The sequence below is a fragment of the Takifugu rubripes genome, chromosome 14, assembly GCF_901000725.2.
Source record: "Takifugu rubripes chromosome 14, fTakRub1.2, whole genome shotgun sequence".
NCBI classification, from domain to species: Eukaryota; Metazoa; Chordata; class Actinopteri; order Tetraodontiformes; family Tetraodontidae; genus Takifugu; species Takifugu rubripes.
The window spans coordinates 2,526,575-2,548,732 of NC_042298.1; the positions used below are offsets into that span (position 1 = coordinate 2,526,575).

At 45.1% G+C, this 22,158-nt stretch overlaps 1 protein-coding gene across 1 annotated transcript; it reads right to left on the bottom strand.

Moving 5' to 3' along the window:
* Window positions 1-924: 924 nt before the first annotated feature.
* On the bottom strand, window positions 925-19,515 carry gabra2b (gamma-aminobutyric acid type A receptor subunit alpha2b). Its single transcript, XM_003970136.2, has 10 exons — window positions 19,095-19,515; window positions 18,559-18,640; window positions 16,535-16,650; window positions 11,360-11,427; window positions 9,518-9,738; window positions 8,986-9,068; window positions 8,040-8,183; window positions 3,814-3,966; window positions 3,082-3,284; window positions 925-2,515 (listed from the first exon to the last, which is right to left on the bottom strand). Exons 2-10 carry the CDS (start codon window positions 18,624-18,626, stop codon window positions 2,207-2,209), a joined length of 1,365 nt encoding a protein of 454 aa, XP_003970185.1. The 5' UTR covers window positions 18,627-18,640; window positions 19,095-19,515; the 3' UTR covers window positions 925-2,206.
* Between the last annotated feature and the right edge of the window lie 2,643 nt (window positions 19,516-22,158).

Here is a 22,158-nt window from a genome sequence, read left to right on the forward strand (position 1 = left end):
TCGATCTGTCAGAAGAAGGATAAAAATGGACATCAGTTGCTATGACGACGAAGCTGTCTTTTGCACTGGCAATGCTCGAGTAAAAGATTACGGCTTCTCTCCTTTGTGCACCCAGAGATAATAAGCCTGTATTAGCCTCAGTTTCTGCCTGTCATGTAATCATCTTTTGGGAGAGTTTTATAAATGAAGATTGCACAGATGAAAGCACCCCCCTCCTTTTAAAAGAGGATCTAACTTCCCACATATGGACATTCTTTAACATCTGCAAAAATCAGATATCCTCCTGACTGCACATGTTTATTATACTGGCTCACTCCGTCTGTCTGTCTGTCTGTCTGTCTGTCTGTCTGTCTGTCTGTCTGTCTGTCTGTCTGTCTGTCTGTCTGTCTGTCTGTCTGTCTGTTTTTATGTGAAATAACTGACTGTCTTTTCAATGACGCCATCTAATCTGTTGAAATAATTCAACTTTTTTCTTTAAAAAAAAAAACAGATGCAATTTCATATGGACATTATACAAATATGCACTCTTCTACTTCTCAATGCACTCCAAAGTGCCCCAACCTGGAGCTTTGAAAATCATTTATGAGATTTTTTCAATTATAGCATTTCCAGACAGGCATGTAAGCACAACTGACAGGTTGGATACGTGTCACTCCCAGAGTGGATTGGGAAGATGGCTGCTCAGAGAGGAAGAGTCTTCATGGGGAGTGTGCAAGCGCAGCGCTCGATGAAATGATCCAGCCAGAAAATGAAACTTCAGCGAGCCTCACAACCCTGCTCACAGGCCTGCACGCAGCTCTTCATGGGCTTGTGCACGTGTGATGGCCGTGCCCGACAGCATCACATCATTGCAGGACCTCGGAGGGCTGAGCTGCTTCTCCCCGCTTGTGTCTGGCTAAACTCAGAAACATGCACAGCCAAGAATTAAAGAATTTAAATGATATGTTTTATTAGAAACTGCACACTGACTCAGGCATACATTATGAACAATCACTTTATCTGGTGTGCATACGGTTTTAAAAGGGTTTTGGAGAAAATCTGAATTTTAAAGTAAATATACTGTACAGTATATCTGACAAAATAACTGCTAAAAAAAACAAACAAATTAAACAGATTTCTAGATTTTATTCCATGCAAAGCTTAAGTCAGTGTTCTAATAAAGGTAAAGTAAGGTAAAATATTGATGTGAGTCAAAATCATATCACTTATATGAAGCAAAAATAACTCGAATATCATATTAGGGTACTGATATGGGGCCGAACATGTTTTATCTCCACAGAAACACAGATTGTACCAAAGAGATTCTTAATCTGTTTTATAACCACCGGCAATTCAGTGCCGAGTTAAAGCATAATTAATGAATAAGATAAAACTTTGACTCAGGTATGTAGGGCGGTTTTAGAGCTCTGAGACTGACTGTGTGTGTGTGTCCTGTGATGGACTGCTGCTCTGTCTGGGGAGTATTCCCGCCTCTCACCTGCTGACTGCTGGGATAGACTGCAAGGAAAAAGTGGCAGCTACTAAAAGGTGGGTGAATAAATAAAGAACCATGCACACAGGACGTAATTGTGTCCCTCCCTTGAATCTCTCATTGCAAAGCAGCTCAAATCATTGATAACAAAACAAGGAACTAAAAAAAAGTATCACTGGCACGCTTCAACACGTCCACACAGCCCACCAATAACAACAAAAAGAACTTCAGCCCCATACCAGCCCTGACAATAAAGCAACACTACAACATCGCACAAATGTGTTTTTGCATTGGCTTCAACACAAAATAAATAGATACGCCGTTCAATGATGGCAAAGGAAGAAAGTGTCATGAAATAATCAATCTCTTCTGATCCAAAGCATAATACAGACGGTAATATCGAGTGGGCTTAAGACATAGCAAATCCAACACAGAAGTAACCTCAAAAGAAAATGAACTTGTTCACGTTTTAATCATATGTACAGTGGTCGTAAACTGGAACTGCAGATACGCACTCTAACTGAACTAATCACACAATATGTCACCATGGAACCATGTTTGTAAGTTTACATACACATTTACAAAAGCCGAGCTTCTCAAAAGTGCTGTAGATGGCGTAGAAAACAGGCGGAGATAGAGGATCACGCTGTAGTCCAGGACGTCACTCTGCAAAGGTGTAGACAGTTGCTGGAGGTATTTGGTTCATCTCTTTGTCTCCAGACCAGAAAAAAGCATCTAATTAGAGGGAACCATATCCTTTATAACAGGTTCTCTGTTCAGATAAGTGGCCCAGTAGACCAGGTTGAAGCTGCCAAAGAGAACCGGAAACAAAATCCGTGACATCCTGTCAATTTTGCTGACGCTGTTGAACGTCTTCTTGTTCTCCGGAGCTTTTCCCTCTGCCTTGGCCTTGTTCGGGTCGGCCGCTCCAGCCTTTGCAATCGTTGGCAGCGTGCTGGAGTCCTTGTTGATGTTGGGGGCATAGTTGGCCACCGCTACAGCGTAGGCGTTATTCTTCTTTATGACAGAAGAACGCTCTTTTTTCTGTAAGAAACAGACTCCATTTTAGTTCTTTGGTCAATACGTAATGTAAGTACATAAAAGTGTGTGCTTTTGAACTGTTTACCTTTCTCTGTCTGGCACACTGTGAAGGCACCACTGCTGTCTGAGCTACCTTTGCTCCACAGTTTGGTTTGTCTCAGGTAAATAGGACTCAAAGGGCTCCAGATGCAGCAGGATTCAGCTTTTAACTGATACCTTATCTAAATTATCCACATGTTGCTGTATTTCAGTCCCCAATCTGACATGTTAGCATTTTACACCTTCCTCCTAGCAGTTTATCCATTGATACTGTTTTATTTTAAATAGGCAGACATTATAGATTTGGATTTTTAGATAACGCTGGAGTTTATATCCAGCCAGAAATACCAAATATCCCAGTTACTTAATTCATACCATATATGAAATAGCTAAAAAAGCTAATGCATCCATTTAGTTTTCTATTTTTAGCCTGTGTTTAACACTGTGTTTCTGTCCTACAGACATTTCCACACAGTAGCTAAACTAAGGAGTGCTCTCTGGAAGTGAAGCCCAGCTTTCGCTCCCATTACCTTGTCAATCACCACACTTTTTCCATCCCAGGCCCAGCCGCGCTTCGTGAAATAATTGACGGTGGCAAACTCAATCAAGGCAGAGAAAACAAAGGCGTAGCAGACGGCGATGAACCAGTCCATGGCAGTGGCGTAGGCCACCTTAGGAAGGGAGTTCCTCGCACTTATACTCAGTGTTGTCATCGTCAGAACAGTTGTTACACCTGGGAAAAAACACAAGTTCACACAGCTGTTAAAAAAGTTGCTTTTTTAAGTCCCATTTCTGCCCCACCCTCATAGACAGAGTACGGATGTGCTTCTGGAAGGTCTCTTTCTCTGGTCTCTTCTCCAAGCCCAACCCAACAGTTCACAGCAGAGTTTGTTACCAGGTCAGAAGCCCCGAAAACCTCGCGAGTAAGAATAGAAACATATGAAGTCACCTCACAGTGGAGTTTGCACATTGTTTTTAGTCCATAGGGTAGATTCTAAACCACCCCTAGTTTAAGCGTGTGGGTGCCCTGTGATGGACGGTCCAGGGTTCCAGTGACCTGGGAGACTCCAGCACCCCCCCCCAACGCCGTGACAACTGCTGGTTAACCCAGTGCAGTAAACTACGCTGCTGTTTTCTGAGTTCTGATGGAAAACCCCATCGAAACATGTCAATAATGGGAATAGGATCATGACATACAGTAATACACTAATATTAATCTGGTCCGCTAAGCACATTTTGCACGAAATGGCGGCCTTGCTCACCAAACACAGTCCTCGCCGGCACCGATTCTCTGTTCAGCCAGAAAGACACTTGGGAGAGAATGACTGTCATGATGCACGGGAGGTACGTCTGGATGACAAAGTAGCCGATCTTCCTCTTCAGATGGAAATGAGCCGTCATCACGGTGTATTCACCTATGGAGGAACCATCCAGGGTCAGTTAACAGAGCAGCACAGCTGTCACTCAAACGACCACTTCATGCAAACTCCGACACCAGGTTGCGTCTTTTCCCGTTTTTTTTCCCATCTCTGCACCCTGCGATATTTATCGTCGTCCCAAAATACCTCCACTTAATTTCTGCCTGTCAGATATGACAGTATTATTCTTTTTTTTCTCTCCTTCTTCTCCAATTTTGTTTTTCCCTCCTCCTAAATATTCAACTGCACACAATCAGTGTCATTCACACATCAGTCAAAAAGCAACAGTGTCACGAGATCCAGACGGCTGCCGACTTTAGATTCAAGCGCTGCAGTTGTTATTTTCCACAGACGTTAACTCCCACAGCATGGTGGGAAATTCCTGGCTGTCACTTCAACCAAGAGCTAATTAGTTCATGTATTGTCTACACGATCTTAAACTTTAATTTAAATGCGAGATTTCAGATTTTTGCCTCTTTAAATATATATATATAATATAAATAAATGTCTTATCTGCAGGCGTCCTCTGCTCATTAGCACGAGAAACCACCAACATGCCTTTCGCACACAATTTCGCACAAAAGATTCCGCTTCAACAGCTGAAGTGAGGATTATTAAAGCAGCATATTAGATCACCTAAACAGAGCAACAGGAGCTCTGGTGTCCCAGAGATCCTGCAAAGCCCCAATATCTGAGAAAGACATGAAACTGTGCCAGTGCTGCAGTGGCAGGCAAGCCTTCCAAACCGAAGATATCTTAAAGAGAAGCCAAGATTAGACATGAGAAGGGGGGTGGGGGGGTGGGGGGGCAAAGTGTGTTACCCATGGCAACAGAATGGAGAAACATAGCTCATTTGCTGTGATTCTGAGAGGAAGGCCTAGATACACACTGGCGAGGGGAAAGTCCTTTTCAGCAACAGGAAGAAGGGGGAGGGATGCGAATTCAGAGAATTAATCCCAAAAGGTTTTTTCATCGCCTTCTTATTCCGCTGTAGATGTATCGCCGGTATTCTAGCAGTTTTTAGAGGACTCATTTGCTCTTATGAAGCACACACAAAAGCACACATCAAAGGACACGACATCGCTTAGATCCCAGAATCTGGAAGAACGCATTTTAGCTTTGTGTTGCAGCTGTGATGTTGTGAAAACATGAGGTGGATGCATCAGGACGGGTGTGACTGAACCTTTCTTTAATAAGCCTCTCGCTGCTGTATTGAAGAGGGAGTACTAACATACTACATATGAGGAGCTTTTCAGTTTTTTATTATGATTTTTTTTTTTAAATAGACTTTAGCTAACAAGGTTTTTATTAGATTTTCACTAACACATGCAAAGACTTATAATGCCCGTATTAACATATTAGCAATTAAGCCAAAGACGAGTGCAGGAAACACTGGTTTAACAGTTCTGTCACGCTGCAGCTCTATGCAATGGAAGTCTCATGTGTTTCATGTGAACCTTCTCCTTTGATAAAAACCTACAGTGTCATTTCAGAACAGTTCGGCTCAGGAAGCTCTGATGGAAATGAACAACCCTGCAAGTAAACTCTATGACGATGCTGCTGTAACGTATGCATGGCAGACCGGTGCACTGTTGCTCTTTGGTAACGAGCGACCAAACACAATTGTGACAAACGCATTTAAGGAACGTAACGGTGGGATTTTGGTAAGCGTGCGTCGGTACGATCAGAAGCTAATACAAGATGTCCGTCCCTGTGACGCCCGAGAGCACATTCATTCGTGCCAAATGACCTAGTTTGCAAGTACGCTACATCAAACACTGACACACGAGCAATGAATGATTAATTTTAAGTCAGCCAATCAGATCATGTGGAGTGACTAGCTAAACAAGAGAAACAGTTACTGGCAGGCATTCTTCCTCCCACCAAGGCATCACACACCACTTAAACTAGATAGAGGCTTTTGATCCATGAAAATATGTTCTTATTCAATGAAACTGAAGCAGAAATTCCCTTGACAGAGAAATGGAGTCACAGGGGAGATGCCCCATGCTGCTAAATGATAACCGCGGGGAGTTTTTTTAGGCAGGCAGACCGACACTTAGCACGCTAATCTTACTCTGCATGTTCTGCATCTGGGATACAGAATATTTAACTACCTTTTTGTTAATTAATTTAGCACATCAACTCATTCTGCAGCTGCACACACACACTCACACACACACAGGGACAGTGATAACTCGAGAGCTAAGTGTAATGAGGACTTATCAGTGATCATCCAGGCTATGGACATCTCTCTTGGCACTGAAAGAGAAAACGGCTGCCAGCTCTGATTTATGATGCAGCTAAGCTAACATGATGCTGTCCATCAGACCTTGCAAATGTATTTGCCACCGCACGCGTCTGGGCTTTTGAGCGGTTTTCCCTCTCCTTCCTCACCCTCTTGTTGCACACGTAGAAATGCATGAATCCTGCATGCACATTTTGGCCTCATTTCCTGTGTTGTTTGCATGAAATGTGTTAGGTCTATTTTTAGGCCTCGTTATCGCTCTCCTTTACACTACAGCGGTACGTCAAACGCACGTATCATCATTTTATTGTCTGCATTCGCCTTGTGAACAACGCCCCTTTTAAAGTGTTGGGATTAAATAAGCGACATGTGGCGACTGATTGTCGTGGATGAGGAGCACATTTGTTTCTGCACGAGCCTCAGACAGAGCAAAGCTTCCGAGCTTCACAGGGATGTGGAATTGTTTCGTGACATATTACTCGTTTCATTAAAAATTCACTCCGTGTTAAAGCAGAAATGGTTGTTTGTAAAATCGTTCCTTTTATAATTAACTGGTAGCACACGTTTAGGAAACAAAACAAACAAATTATCTGCAATCGAGCTCCATTAGTTGGTGGAACAATGCTAAAACTATTCGCAACAGTCAATTCGCTGTTTCAAATCACTCAATTAGCGGCTTCAAACTCTTGTGTCTCTGGATCCTCCACAGTGAAATCCCTCACGTTTAGTATCAACTGTGATATTCACTCTCCAGGCACTGAACACAAATTGTCTTTGTCATTTTATGCTTTACAGATGATTGGAGCGACAGTCTTTGGACACCAATGTAAGACAGACAAATCACTGAAGAACACAGCGGCTCTTCTCTTCTCATGCAGCTCCTCTTTTAGTGTCTCTGACAGCTACACCCGACAGATGCACTCCCTCCACGTCTGGAACGGCATCTATTTTGCAGCCTTTTATACAGCCATGTGCCAGATTTACCTAAAAAGAATGCATGGACGCAGGGCTGATCCCCTTCAGTCATCTGTAATCACCCACTCAAGGTGTGCGAGGGTGGGTTTTTTCGTCCCTCAGCCCCCAACAGCGTTGTTGGGAGCTGTGGGCAGGCAGGCATCAGAAGCCTCCGTAGTTGTGGAAGCAGCAGCAGAAGCAAAATGCAAACACATGCGGGTAATTTACCGCGATGATAAAACCTCTTCAGGAGTGATTTTTGTCGTTGGCCTCCCAGTGCACTTTTTTTGCACAAGCAAATAACGAATGAAAAGAGAAGCTGAACTGGGGACAAATGTTTTGTCTGCATTTTTAAAGCCAAACCTCAGAGCGCATTTTCATGGCAACCTGTAGCCGCCTCCGTCAACACGTAGGAGGTGGAGGAGTTAGCATTCTCCAAACAAGCACACCGTTTCAGTTCCTCCCCAAAACAACTGCGATAACACACATGTGTGCGTGTTCTTGTACTTGCTATACACCGAGCACCAAAATATGCACTCTACTAGCAAAGTGAGGACAAATTTGGGAACTGAGGACATTTTGGCTGGTCAACTTCATAGGACTGTTTGAGGGTTAAGACCTGGTAGGGAGCTGGTGAATGTATTATGTCTATGGAAGCCTTCACAAAGATAGAAGTATAGGAAAGTGTGTGTCTGAAAGGTTAAAAACCAACTTTAAATGTGTGTGCCAACCAGTGAGGAAAAAACCTTTAATTTGGTCCTTTAAAATCGAATTTAAAGAGGAATTGAATTAGCTTGTTCCTTTAAAAGTGGGAGTGATGAAGGATTCAGTTCCACTTTAACCTGTTTCCAAGCTCTCGACATCTCACCTGTGCTCGATTTGATGGTTTCCTGTCCGACCGTCTGTCCCAGCAGATCATACTGGTTGAGACGGGAGCTCTCTCCTTCCACCACCACAGAGTCAGACGCATTTCGGGTCCAAGAATAAGTCACTTCTGAGATTGTGTAGGCGTCTAAAAAAAAAGGGAGAATAACATGAGTCCACAGAGGATAAATGTGGGGCAGCTGCAACTATTGATGACTTTTTTGTTGGAGAATTTATTTCAGTGGGGGGGGGGGGCATCTTGGTCGTTGTGTGGTTGGAAATTGGAAAGCAGCAACAAAGCAGCGGACACACAGTGGCATCTGCCTCAGCAGACCCTGACGAGTCAATTTGAAAGCCCGCTAACCTGGGAATTCCTGACGAAATTTGTCCCCCTTCAATACAAAAATAAAAAAATATATATTTCGCCGCTCGCATTATGCCACAGGTTAATAGGAAATCCTGTAGGTCACAATATCAAAGAGCTGAACAGGAACAAGAAAAGAAGAAAAGTCAAGGCATTTCAGACATGACCCAGCAGTACTGACGCTCTGGCGGCCGTCAGTCGCTAGACATCAAAAAGCAGTATAATGCAAACCAAAGAAAAAGAAACCGTCATCCAAATGTAAACGCAAAAAAAGCCACAGCAATCAAGTGTTGAGTCAAATCACTTTCAATTGAAAATAATATATTTGGATGAGTTGAAAAAAATCCTTTCCCCAGTTGTTTCCACTGACATTTCCACCCAGTCCTTCACCTGTCACTCCTGTCACTGCGGCAGATTTTTTCTTTTTTTTAAAAAAAAACCACACCAACCAAAAACACTGATCTTTTTGGTGCCGTCCGTGCGTGCACTCAGTCTGAGGGCGTGTGCCCGAGAGTGAGGAGAAGCAGGAAAGAAAAGCATTTTAATTAAAGACGCCTGGGGCGCTATTATCATCAGAGTTACTCACAGCTGCCAAATTTTAGCGGGCAGGAATGAAAGTCCATGGGGAAATCCTCCAGATGCATTGGGCACTCTGCATGCACAGTTAACCTGCATCCAATCCACAGAAAATGAAGGAGACTTTGCAAATGCATGAAAAGTAAACAGCACAGATTAGGCACGCTCTAAAGAGACAACGACGACAGACAAAAGAAGAGAGGAAAATAAAAAGAACTCACAAGCCTCATGCACTATTCAAGACTCTTCCCATCTGTAATGCCTTGAAACAAAATTTATTCATCTTAACTGTCAACAGCAGAGAGAAGTAAACAGGTCCTGCAGAGAGCAGCAGAAATCCCAAGGTTTGTGTGTGTGTGTGTGTGTGTGTGTGTGTGTGTGTGTGTGTGTGGCCAGATCGTAACGCTGGTGATTGGCTTATTCTGCATGGCTGTTGGACACCCAGCTGTGGATGTTTACCTAAACTACTCCATTAAATGCATCTGAGCACACAGAACACAGGGACAACAGTCTGTCAGACGTTCCACGTGGCCTCGGATTACCTCATGGTGTACAGGAGCGTCCCATCATCTTGGATCCGCAGCAGCTTATTGGGCATGGTCATGTTATGGGCCACGGATTTCTTCCCGTTATGGAAGAAGGTGTCCGGAGTCCAGATTTTACTTGCCATCAGGTTGTTGAGGGGCAGAATATTCATCGGACCGTTAAATTTCAACCTCTCGTCCTTCCAGCTTTGGCGGAAGAACACGTCGATGGTGTACTCCTGCGGGACGGAACATGTTTTTGCTTTAATTAACTCAAAAAGAAACCCTTTTAAGGACTCTGAGTGTCCCGCTCCTGTGTTGAAAGCCCTTCACAGGTGACTTGAGCTGCCACTTTAAAACCTCCGTGACTCCGGAGCAAGTCCTCCTAAACCGACTTGTAGAACGTGACAACCTTTTGACCCAAAATCCCATTTTTGTTCGAGGAAACCAAACCCAAAGACAGATTCAGGGCGGAAAGCACTGACTCATGTGTAGGTGTGAGTGTGTTTATCCGTGTGAATCACATATAGCAAGTGTGGATGACAGATGAGCTCTTCCAGTGTGTGTGTGTGTGTGTGCGTGCTTGCGTGCGTGTGTGTGTGTGTGTGTGCGTGTGTGTGTGTGTGTGTGTGTGTGTGTCACAGCTGAAGGGACTCTGACATTTACATGTTGAGACACAGAAACTGTTCCCTGAAACCAAATCTAATGGCTTTCCTCACTGGGGTTGTCGTGGCGACGGCAGGTTATGATGGCAGTAAATCCCAAACTGCACCTCAAATCCCTGACAGCACAGATGAAGACAGGTTAAAGGTCAATGTCGAAACCTGCCGTGTAAACTCGATTGATGCTGGAAACAGACTTTCCGCTGTCCACACAGCCAGTCCTGAGCTGCAGAGGAGCGTCTTCAGCTGTCCTAACGCGTAAAAGCGAAAAGAAATTCCTGTATTTTCCACTTCTTCCAGTATGTTTAGGCCACTGTTGCAGGTTTTTTGCACGTTAATGATTCCTGATTGGTGCAAATATAACGGTACACACCTTAGCGACCAGGTTGCGCAGTCGTTTGGATCGTTCCAGACCTGGAAAATGTCACCTGCTCAGATTCAACTGAACAAATATGTTCAGCAAATATAAATCATTTCCTGCCTCTGAAGAGGAATATAGATCCTGTGAATGTCGACGTTCTTGTTTAATTCTCAAGATTCCTCAGGTTGTGGTCATGACCAGCGAAGGCGGTTCCGTCTGTCCGTCCATCCGTTTATCAGGCCAAGGCAACAACGCTACACTTGTCTAATATTAGTGCCGGCCTGGAATGGGTTTTTCTACCTTGAATAATTCATTATTCGATGGCCGAGATGGTGCTTTATGTTCAGCCGAGCGGCTCCAGGTTACAGATCCGCCGCGCCGAGTTCCAAGCATCATAACGGTTACGCGAAGGGTTCAATCACTCGGAAAATGGCTCTTTAACAGTCGCTGATGACACGACGTGAAGGTGGGCGCAAAGCTTCAGCATGATAAACAGGGGATCCCAGGATAAACAAAGATGTGGCTGGAATAACAAGAGGACGTTTTAAATCATTTATAAGATGAAAGTTGTCAGATGAATAGACATTGTGCTGCCGGGTGGAAAACCCGGCCCACTTCAGTACGGCGGCGTGGGGAGAGACCCGGAGAGATGATGCAATTACGACAGAGGGGGGGAAAGCTGCAATGAGACTAAAAATAAAGCAAAGAAAGCACTTTTTTTTTTCCTGTAAGTCGAACGGGGAGGATCCAGGATCTTTTGGAGCGTTGAGAATCTCCCCTGGGTTGATAAAACAGATGTTGGTGAAGGAAAAAAGCACATTTCATATCTGCTCTCACCATGTCTGTGTCTGAGACTGGTCCAAAGCTGGTGACGTAGATGTTAGTCTTCACCTCCGTTATCCTGTCTGCAAAATAAGCAGCACTTAGAAATGAAACAAAGACTCATGCGAGCAAATATAGCTTAGAATATAGCTTTCTATATTTAATACTGTATGTATTTTGTTGGATTATATCTATCACATTTTATCATTCACATGAGGATAGTCATCATAGGCTACGATATGTATAAATACATATACACTATGTACATTTTTAATATTATAAAATGCAACTTAACTACAGAATACATAATATTGTCTGCACAATTTTGAGAGGCTTATTTAAAACTAGAAAAGCACTCGGAGAGAGCAGAACTCTGCCCAACAGGCACTTGGACAGAGAGAAAGATCTGGTTTCTCCTCCGTTAATGGAGGTTGTTGAACTTTAAAACACGCTTGTGTTTGCATTTATTTCCCTGAGCTGAAGCATATTTGCTCTCATCCAGCCATCGAACAAAACAAGATCAATTTGGGTGATCGGCTGGAAATGTTACGGACTGTGTACATTGGGAACAAATAAATATAAGAACCAGCAAGAGAGGACGGGATTCAGAAATAGACCCCAAATCAAAGGGGAACCATGAGATGACAGGCTGATCCAGCATCAGGGAGGTTCCTCAAGACAACTCCTGATGCTGCTCCATGCGCCTGCCTCTATGCACTTCCTACACCACCCAGACCAGCTCTTGATGAGAGGACGGATGGTCTCCCGGGAGATCTCCTCCCAGCCCTGGATCAGGGCACCACTCAGCTCATATTTGACGTGTGGACTGCTGACACACTCCCCCCACTGAACCTGCTCTCATCTTTGGAAAACAAATGATTTGGGCTATTAGGGGACGCCTGCAGAAGAGGACAGAGCAGACCGTGGTCCTGCTGCTGCTGCAGCCCCCTCCAGCTCTCCTGGAGGTGCTTCTCTGCATCCTGGTATCTCCTCCACAACCTTGGCTCTGTGCTGGGAGCCTTTGCAAACCATCTGGCCACTTCTGTGGGCAGCCGATACCACCTCATGCTACCACTAGTTGTGAGGGCTCCGAACAAAAGCCTTAATAGCGGTTGTCTTGATGATCGCCTCTCATTTCCGCCCGTTGTCCGTCCCATTTACACAACAGCAGGTGAGATTGATTCAGAGTCATTACTGCTTCCTAAGTGGACAGGTTGGGATCCTGGAAGTGTGACTGATGATGCCCTGCCGGTGTTCCATCCAGTCTTGAGTAGACAAAGACACACATCCGCACGCAGCCGTTCCCCTTCTGCTTCAATATTCACTCCGCGGATCATTCCCGACGCCGTGGAAAACAGCCACTTATCGACTCGCCGTCAGAAAACAGACGCATCAGTTGAGCTCTCGTCGACAGCGTCTCCACACCGCCGCCGCGACCACAAATCCAGCAGTCACCCCGTGAATGAGAAAGCGAGAAAAATCTGGCATCGTTTGGAAACGACCTTTTAACAGACGACTTAAAACCACCGCCTCAGTCATCTTGTCCCTTCTGAGGCAGAATCAGAGACAAATCTAAAACTAGTCAGCCCCAAAGACAAGCCAGCTATGATTTTAAGCGTGCAAAATTTGTCCTAAATGTTCATACTGATGTGACAGACGAGGAGCAAAGCCTCAACGTGCTTCCTATTCAAGCGATGATGCACTACTGCTTCGGCACTGCTGCATCAGGCCTATTTGCTTCTCTACACTCTGTCTCTTTCAATAATTACTGAAGCTCGAGCCCTCGCTCTCGGTCAATTCAAAAAGCTTTCACGTTTAACTCTACTACAATCTGGACTACAAAGCCAACGGCCCCAAACTTACAATCTAAAGCGATCATTATTCCGCTAAAACACCCGCATGCATGGCGGCGCCAGCCGCCATTTGTGTAGCGCTACCAAAACATGTTATGAAAATGCTTTCTTATTCATGAGGTTATGTAAATGGAGAGGTGGTGGTGGGTCGCAGGGTAATAGGTGCAATCCATTTAGCAAGACAAGAGCGCAGCACTGAACAGAGCTGCTGCAAGGACTGTGGCTCACAGAGAGCTTCATTAGTTGGCTTTATTTCAGACAATCACCTCAGCAAATGAAGAAGAAGAAGCATTTATACTAAACAGCCACTTAGACTACGCGCACGTTCGCTTGCGCACTCGGCAGTATTGTGTCTTCAGCTCATTGGGAGGGTCTCGTTTATCATATCAGCACCTCCATAAAATAATAGCTGAAGCTTCTTTTTTTGCCATTTTATTTTAATTGTGTTTTTTTGTTGTCCAGCAATGCTGGAAGTGAACAGCTACTATTTCTGTGTTGCAATTCAGTACATTACGTGCACATTGTGACGCTGTAACAAATGAATTGCGTGTTTACAGTAGAGGTAAAAGTTCACAGATTAGATAGAACACCCTGCAGCAGAATAGAACAGAACAGAATAGAATGGGTGCACTACATTCACATGTAAAGAGGATTCCTTTAGTATAAATGATACATTAGTGCAGAAGCAAACCTCAAAAAGCACATCCCTCAGGACAAAAGCATACATGTTTACCAGTTAAAAATAGCCACAGTGCCTTTAATGCCCGAGGAGGTTACAACAGCTATTTATAGGTGCGCAGACAAAAGTTAATTTATTCTGAACAGTCCTAAACATGTGCTTTCACATATAATCTGAATCATGTGCTACAGATGGGCCTGGTGAACCATGGTTAACTAGCCAGATGAAACCTGCCTGTGTTAGGGGGCAGCGCTTCCCCCTGTGAAACTGCCCAAATGTCATCTTAAATCTGACCAGCCTGAGCAGCGTTAAAGGGCATCAACACGGACATGATGTCAGACTGGGGCAAATACAGAACCATGAAATTTCCACGAGGCAATCCCAATTTGTCTATCGATCAAAGCGTTGTATATTTTCTTAGTAACATGTGTGCTTTTCCAGTTGTATGCAAAATGTCGTGTGCAGTTAGCAGGGCTAGCACGATTCTTCTGGATGCATGAGCACCGACACTCACTTGATCATTCAAAGACACACCATATAGAACGAACAAATTGTCACTTTACGTCACATCTCAGAGAGCAGAAACGTGTAACATTTATCCGTTTGACCAGAGGACACCACGCTCTCAAGGATGCTAACATGTAGCAACATAAAGAAGATGTTTGAACATCAGCTGTAACCAAAACTCCTCTTTAACAACAGTGTCATGTTTGAAATCTGAAAGGTTTTCACAGTTCTTATACAAGAATAATCAACAAGAGAAGCAAATAATCAATTAATAAAATAACTATTCATTCGTTAGGTAGTTGGAGTACGGTAAATGAGGAGGGACCAGCTCGTTGTGGCTTCAATACAACAGCACTGCGTTCCCTTTAAGAGGGAACACTTTTAAAACAGACACTTAAAGTAACAGTCGACCAATATAAAATATGAATGAAAGAATTACTGCGACATTCATCTGTTTTTAACTGCTTTGATTAATAGAAGCGCTACTTCATTAACAAGTATTCATTAGGGAATTAATCCACCTTAAGAGGCCCGTTACACCTACACTCTACACTATTTCAGTAATACGTGGAGATTTGCCTCTGTATTCACGTGCACATGCAGCTGATCTGATTAAAGTGGCTGTATTATATTTTATGTGAATTATTTCAAAGCAGTAAAAATCTCCTGGCACCACCTGGGAGACATTCGGGGTTATCTACCTTCAACTGTCCCGTCCTTTTAAATTTGATTATATCATCTCCAATAATCTTCTCTTAATCAATTTGATAAATCCCACAGTGCTCACTTGATGGAATTTAATAACACAGAAGGAACATAGTGTCCGTGTTTAACCTTTTATTGTCTTAATGTTATTTTTAACCTCTTGTTTGCAAGGAAACAATTCAACGGAAGAGAAGAAATCTGCAGCAAAACCGGCCCATATATTTGTGTGCTTGTGAAGAATGTGTGCAAAGAAGAACCTATTTATTTCTTTATTTGTTTTTAATTCTGACGGTTCCTCCATGTTTGCGCAACAACCCTTTTCTAGCCGCTAGAAGGACTCACGACAGGTTCGATTGTGCAGCATGAGCCCTGCCAAATGAAAGGTCTGTCCCCATATGGTGGAGCCTGAGCTGGGCTGATGGCCCCAGGAATTATAATTTCAAATGGCACCAAATCCTGAGGGAGAAGCTACGCTTTGGGTCAGGGGCCAGCTGGAAAAGAGATGCCAAATATGTAGGTTGATAGGAGGTGTGAGGAGAGAGGAAGCACGGCAGCGCGTTTAGGGAGAGGATGGGAATTCCATCAACGCACAAAATGTCCTCTGACGAGGGACCTGAGACGTAGCAGGACGTCTGTTTACAGCCAAAGACGGTCGTTGCTGACGAGTTTCAGTTTTTAGGCTGGTACGTTTCACAAAGATCTGATGTTCTCTCAACATTCAAACTCACACCGAGACACCTTTCTCAGACCTTTTCCACCCTTTCTGCACATGATTCCCCAAACGACCCCGGTGACCTCTCGCACGTGTGTAAATAGTGTTGTGTGTTTGTGAAGCTGAGATTGATCTGACCCAAATATAGGACTGGGCTGTAACCTTAAAGAACTCAACTTGTCGTCACTTTGACATTGTGGGAATCTGCTGGGACTAAACACCCTGACATGCTATGGAGGGGGCGGTGCCTTATATATTATATACTGTACATATATACATTAGGACTGCTAAAATGAATGCATTGTGTATTCATCCATCAAAGCGATTAGTCAGATTTAAGAATTTTAGCACCAATATACTAATTATTCCAAATATTTAGGTGTGATGTATCTATGAGGGCAGCCCGACACTGACCTTTTGCCAACGTCGATACCAAACAACAACTCACAGCTGCAGTTTATTCGTGCAATTGCACAAATATCTGGCAAATATCTGGCATTCTCCCTGTCGGATTCCAAGAAGCCCATCTGCAACTGTGGCCTGTCTGACTGAAGTGGAGCAAATGTTATATAACCCAGATGTTCTGCACAGTGTCTTTGTCACATAATTCTTTGGGGAAACTGCTACCAGAGGTTAGCTGGAGTCTGTTGGCTCCATTCAGATTCATTCAAAAGGGACGCCCGGAGAGGAAGTTTAAGGGTGTAAACTGTACAGTACACACACAGGTGACCTACCTCCGAGACCGGGCCGCAGACGGTTGTCGTATCCGTCCAGCAGGCTGTCCAGGATCCGCGTGAACAGGGTGATGTTAGTATTGAAGGCGTCGGATGCGGCGTCGGCGCTCACTGACCTGGACACACAGTAACTCCGTGGTCAGCTCAGGACCGGCGTGGTGTTAATATTGACATTCACACATGCAGACCTGCGTAAAGCCAACCTGACCCAGTTCAAAGCACATATGTGAAGCTATCTGATATTGGAGAAATGTATTATTTTTCATATTTTCTTTTATGGTTTCCCCCCCTTTAATTAAAGAAAGCCTTTAATACAGCGCCCTGCTGACCACATCAGGAATCTGTCATGTTCGGTGTCCTTGACGATGACATCAGTAGTATTTCCCAAACATATACTGTACATCAGAGCGGCTCAGCGTGATGTAGATCAACCGTATGGATACGGCTCTCCCGCAATCGCCATCAAGCAATTATCATGAACCCAGACAAAGCGTGCGCTTTATTCTGAGCGCGTAATTGCAGGTTTCCATTGCGTGGTGGCTGCTCACCTCACACTGCTTCTACACTAGTACTCACTGTTGGTTCTGGCTGCTGGGATCCTGCAAACACGACTTGTTGAGCACAGCAGCTGATTAATGCAATATTAAGATAAACAACAACAGATGAGCTGGTGTTTTGGTGTCTAAACTATATGGTCATGGTTCATTCATGCGTACTCATCTGTTACATTGTTAATGTAAAGAGCAGAGCTAAACATGGTGTCCTCTGATTGGTGGATGAGGAATGGCGCCGTGACTGAGCGTCGTTCGTGTTCCTCTCCATGTGGGCAGAACTGAACTGAAGCCATTTGAGGTTCCTGGGCGGACGCCTCTTCGAAGACATAAACGTACACGTCCCACAGCGCATGTCGTTTTCAACACCGCGAGTCAAACGGGAACAAACTCACGCTGCGCTCAGGTCACGGGGTCAAACGCCTCCAATCCAGGCCGACTCAACTTGTCTTATTAGAAAACGTTGCGTCTCTCATCCGGGAGGCTCCCCGGCTTCTGATCCTGCGCACCTACAAATCCGCTTTGTCTCATCTTGTGTCTGCTGGTCTGATCATTAATGCTGGCTGAGAGCGTCAACGTTCCCAAACCTTTCCAGGATAAAATAGTGGCCTGTACCACTCACGAGGCGATGTGATGCCCTCAGAAATGTTCTGGCTTTGCCAGTATTGTTTAATAAGTTTTCAATCACTAGGAATTTTAAATAGGTTCAGTATGAAAAAAGAAAAACAGATGTTTGTGATAAGACAGCAGCAATGTCTCCTCAGTTACGGGCTGCTGTTAATCAGTCAGCCAGGCTAAGCGAAGCCCGAAACGGTGGAATTGAATGAATTCCCTTTCTTTTTTTCCTCCTCTGACATGTTTAGCCAAGCCGAGTGATAGATGGGTGGACGTTTGTCCGTCCGAGACGAGTCAGTGGGGACGTGGTGGAGCCTGGAAGGGATTCACTGGCCTTATTTAAATTGTGTTTGCAACATTGGCTGCACTCGCTCCCGTTGCCTGCCTGTCTTCTATCATGTGAGCTCTCAGACGGACTAAACTTTACACCTGAGCGTCTCAAACAGGACGCGGATGCACAGCAGACCTTTCAGCTCATTGCTTCTCTGTTTTGGGACATTTACTGTACACATTGTTCTATTTAAAGCCGCAAAGCTGCCAGGTGGCGGCTGCAAACAGGCTGATGCTTTGTTGTCAATGATGGCTGAAAATCTTGCCTCTGGTCTGTGGAAATCCCACCGTCAAGTAAGGCACAATTGGAAAAGCTTCCAGAAATTGCACTTGAGCTGCGAGGGCCCCTCCCGACATATGCTGAAGAAACCGAGGGCGCTAAATGGAATCTCCTGTGTGCCGTGATAATGAGCCAGCCAGGGTACGAACTTGACACAGACCCCCGGTGGCGCTCTAGAAAACAGTGGATGGCGATGGTCGCGCGTATCGTCGGCCCAAGGCGTCTCCCCGCCCGGTCAGGGGACTCACCTGGTTTTCCAGAGAGCTGCGAGCGCCAGCAGGCAGATGAGAAGAGGAGCGCTCTCCCGTCTCCACATGGCTGCTGCAACACCTACACACAGGATGGCAGGGATAAATGGAAGACCTGTTTAACCCAGGGACGTGTCAGTGGGTGCGTACGTGTCTAACAGAGGCATTCCATCCATCAGCAGTTTCAGGGGGATTCCGCTCAAATGCGGTTAAAACGATGGAGAGAAGCGCAGCGACGGAGACGCGCGGAATTAGTATTCTCCGACACGTCCCACGCCACCACTCACCGGGATTATTGTCTTCCCCCCCAAAATAAATATCAAGATTAATAGGCGCATCTCATTTCCCACCCATGATCAAATGATTTAAATGAAGGAAAGAAGCAACTGGACCAAAAGCGACAATATCCCACAGCTCTCTCACCGACGATTTTGGATTTAATAAATGATGATAAAGGTCTCCTTTGTGTCTGAGGGGTCGGGGGTGACGGAGGGGGTGGTGGTGGTGGTGGTGGTGGTGGGGGGGGGGGGACTCACCTCAAGTGCGGAAAGTACCCGCGGCGGCTGGAATCGTCGAAGATGCGTGAAAGTTAAAGCGAGATGAGCGCGCTCGGCTGAAGGAGTGCGCGTCTGTCATGAGAGCAGAGCTGATAAATCATAGTCCCAGACAGCTGCACACACGCACCCCCAACGCACGGGCTGCCATCGTGCCCCACATTTCATCGGAAACACTGAATTATATAATGTAAAAAAAAAAAAAGAATGAATCAAATGAAATAAAAGTTGTTTTTTCAAAAAAAAAAAAGGAAAGCAAAGGAGCAGCGGTGGAGAAGACCCTGGATCAGATGACCCCGTTCAGCGTCCCTCCTCCCGCAGACGCTTCCGAAGCTCGATATGATTCGTGATAAAGGAGCACATCTCGGTCTCCCTCGTCTCCACACCGAATCTACAAAGGCTAAGGAGACGCACAGGGTCCTAAAGGCAGCGAGCTCCGGAAGCCTCCTCCCTCAGAATACGAATACACACGCACGAGAATAGAGATGTGGCATGTTTGGAATGGACCATTCCGGGTTCTTTGACTCGTCCGAGCCTGACGAGCCAAACAGATCGGACACGCACTCATAACATAAAGTCTGCAACTTAAAAAAAAAATCAGTATTAGTAGAAGAAGAAGTCAATCCTCGTCATTCATTCAGTGTCTGCTTTTAAAGTTAGTGTTGAAGAGCATCAAGGAGAGATGATGAATAATAAGCTGATTTCAGAGGCACACACACATACACACACACACACAGATGAAGACAGACCCGTGGTCAGGGGTCAGACTGTTATCGAGCAGGCACCACCTTCCTTCGCCGTGCTTTAGAATGCTGCTTCATTGATCCACGGCTGTGACAGGTGATCGACGAGGTCATCTGGGTGATGGTGACCCTCAGGTGTGTAATCAACCACAACAAAAGCAGGGGGAGGAACAGGAAGGACACCGAGGACAAGACAGACAAAATGTCCATCAGTCTTCCTTTATTCTGCATGTGTGAGTGTGTTTGCATCTGTGTGAGTGTGTTTGCATCTCTGTGTGTGTGTGTGTGTCTGTGTGTGTGTGTGTGTTGGAGTCACAGCGAACTTCTGAGTTACACACTCTTACAGCAACTGGATATTGCTGGTCGTTACATCACATTCAGCCCACTGGAATGACAGAGTGCGTCTCCGTTGAGCCCAGTGAGCGACGCTGATTATTGATCCCATCAACGCACTGGAATGTAAACAATACAGGCTGAGAGGAAGCAGCCTCGTGCATGGCTGGAGTCAGAATGTGTGGAGCTGTTAACAGAGTGTGTGTGTGTGTGTGTGTGTGTGTGTGGGGGGGGGGGGGGGGGGGGCTGAAACAAGATCCCCTCCATCATCACTGTGATTAAAAATCACACTTAATGTGATTAGTGCGCACAAATATGCAAACTCACTCATCATTGATATGATTAGTCAAAGGCTGAGTAGGTCTAATCTGTCCTAATCTGTAACGTTAACCCTTCCTTTTCACCTTTTCAGTCCGAAAAACATAAACAAGCAAATCAAAAAGCAGATATGATGGGAGAACACACACACACGCACGCACGCAGACACGCACCTACACACACCTACACACCTCTGCTGGATGACTACAGTATGTCAGTTTACACCAATCTTAGAGAGAGCTGTAGAGAAAGTGTCCATTTCAGCGTGCTACAGACTGTCTCATCACTTTGTTGTGTCGTGTGTGTGTGTGCGTGTGTGTCCTCTTGTCTTCTGTCCTGTGACGCAGTCCTGGTCTCACAGATTAGCTCCATGGCTGCTGTCGAATCTGCCGATGTATCCGGGGAGGAAACACCTGAAACACTGGTGCAGCAGCGCTGTTGCCTGTCACATGTCACTGTGAGTTAAATCAAGAAACAACGCTGGAAATACTAAAGTAGTCTTGGCCTGTTACCTCGGCAACAAGCCGTGCGCGGCAGAAGAAGGATGTTGTGAGAGAGGGGGAAAAAAAGAAAGACGAGGTGCCCATTACGGGGGCTCTGATCGGTTGCCCTGAAAGGTCTTTTATGAAATTGCAGCGACTCCATGTTCAGCACTCAATCACAGATCTGTGGCAGCATCAAATGTGCACCGCTGGTGTTTTTCCCTTCATCACTAGTGATTAAACACATCACCAAACATTTCACCAACTCCCCTTTGCAATTCTCCACCCTCTGATGGGCTTCTCTTTCTTATTATTGCCTTTCCATCATCATTTAAACTCACGATTGCAGCAGATTTCCTGCCACCTGTCTGGAATCAGGCACATGTTTATAAAGATGTGATATGGAGCACTGTAAAAAAAAAAGCAGATAAAAGAGGATACAAAAAATCAGTAATGTTTTCTTTTAGTATCCGCCTGTCAGGCACCTTCCTGACAGGCGGATGAACCCTTCCGAAGACGTGGCAGCGAGCGTGTTGCCTTTGTGGTCGGGATAAATGAAGCACCGGGACATTAAAGCGGCCACAGCTGTGAGTCGGCACGCTGTAAAAAAAATACTATAGAAAACTTTAAATCCATCGGCGGGGGGGGTTGAGGCCTGAGCGGGTTTTAGTGTCTGACAGGTGCAGAAACATCTGTGCTGTGGAACCACAGCTGGAGACAGAGGCACAAGTTCATGTTCTCTTATGTCAGCTGTGCTGTTCCAAACCTAACGTGTCCTCGATAAACCTAAAAAAATGAAAGGTCATTTTTCTCGTGACCTTGCCAGTGCTGTTTCTGAGAGGGTTCGTGCGCCGAGAGTTGCTAATTTCCCCGAGGTTACCAGGGAAACCATCCAACCGCCGTGCGTTCTGGTAATTTGGCATCAGCCGACTTCATCAGCTCCAGAGGTTGTACTGTAATTCCCTTTTTATCACATGGCCAAAATTATCCGGAGGGCTCAGCTGTGGCCTCCCACACCTGGTTCCTGCAGCCGTCTGTGCACAAAGACACGGCACAGACGCACCGATCGGCTGGAACACAGACGGTCTGTAGAAAATGTTTTAAACACAAGTAACATGTCATTGTGTTTAATCCGATTCTTTTTTTTGTCTCTGATTCGACACCGAGACA

Excerpts from the sequence above, each read along its gene's own strand:
- gabra2b (XM_003970136.2), bottom strand. The coding sequence starts at position 18,626 with ATGTGGAGACGGGAGAGCGCTCCTCTTCTCATCTGCCTGCTGGCGCTC. Across the intron at positions 8,184-8,985 it reads CCCGCTAAAATTTGGCAGCT|ACGCCTACACAATCTCAGAA; the intron begins GTGAGTAACTCT and ends CTTTTTTTTTAG. Across the intron at positions 3,285-3,813 it reads GCCGGCGAGGACTGTGTTTG|GTGTAACAACTGTTCTGACG; the intron begins GTGAGCAAGGCC and ends GTTTTTTCCCAG.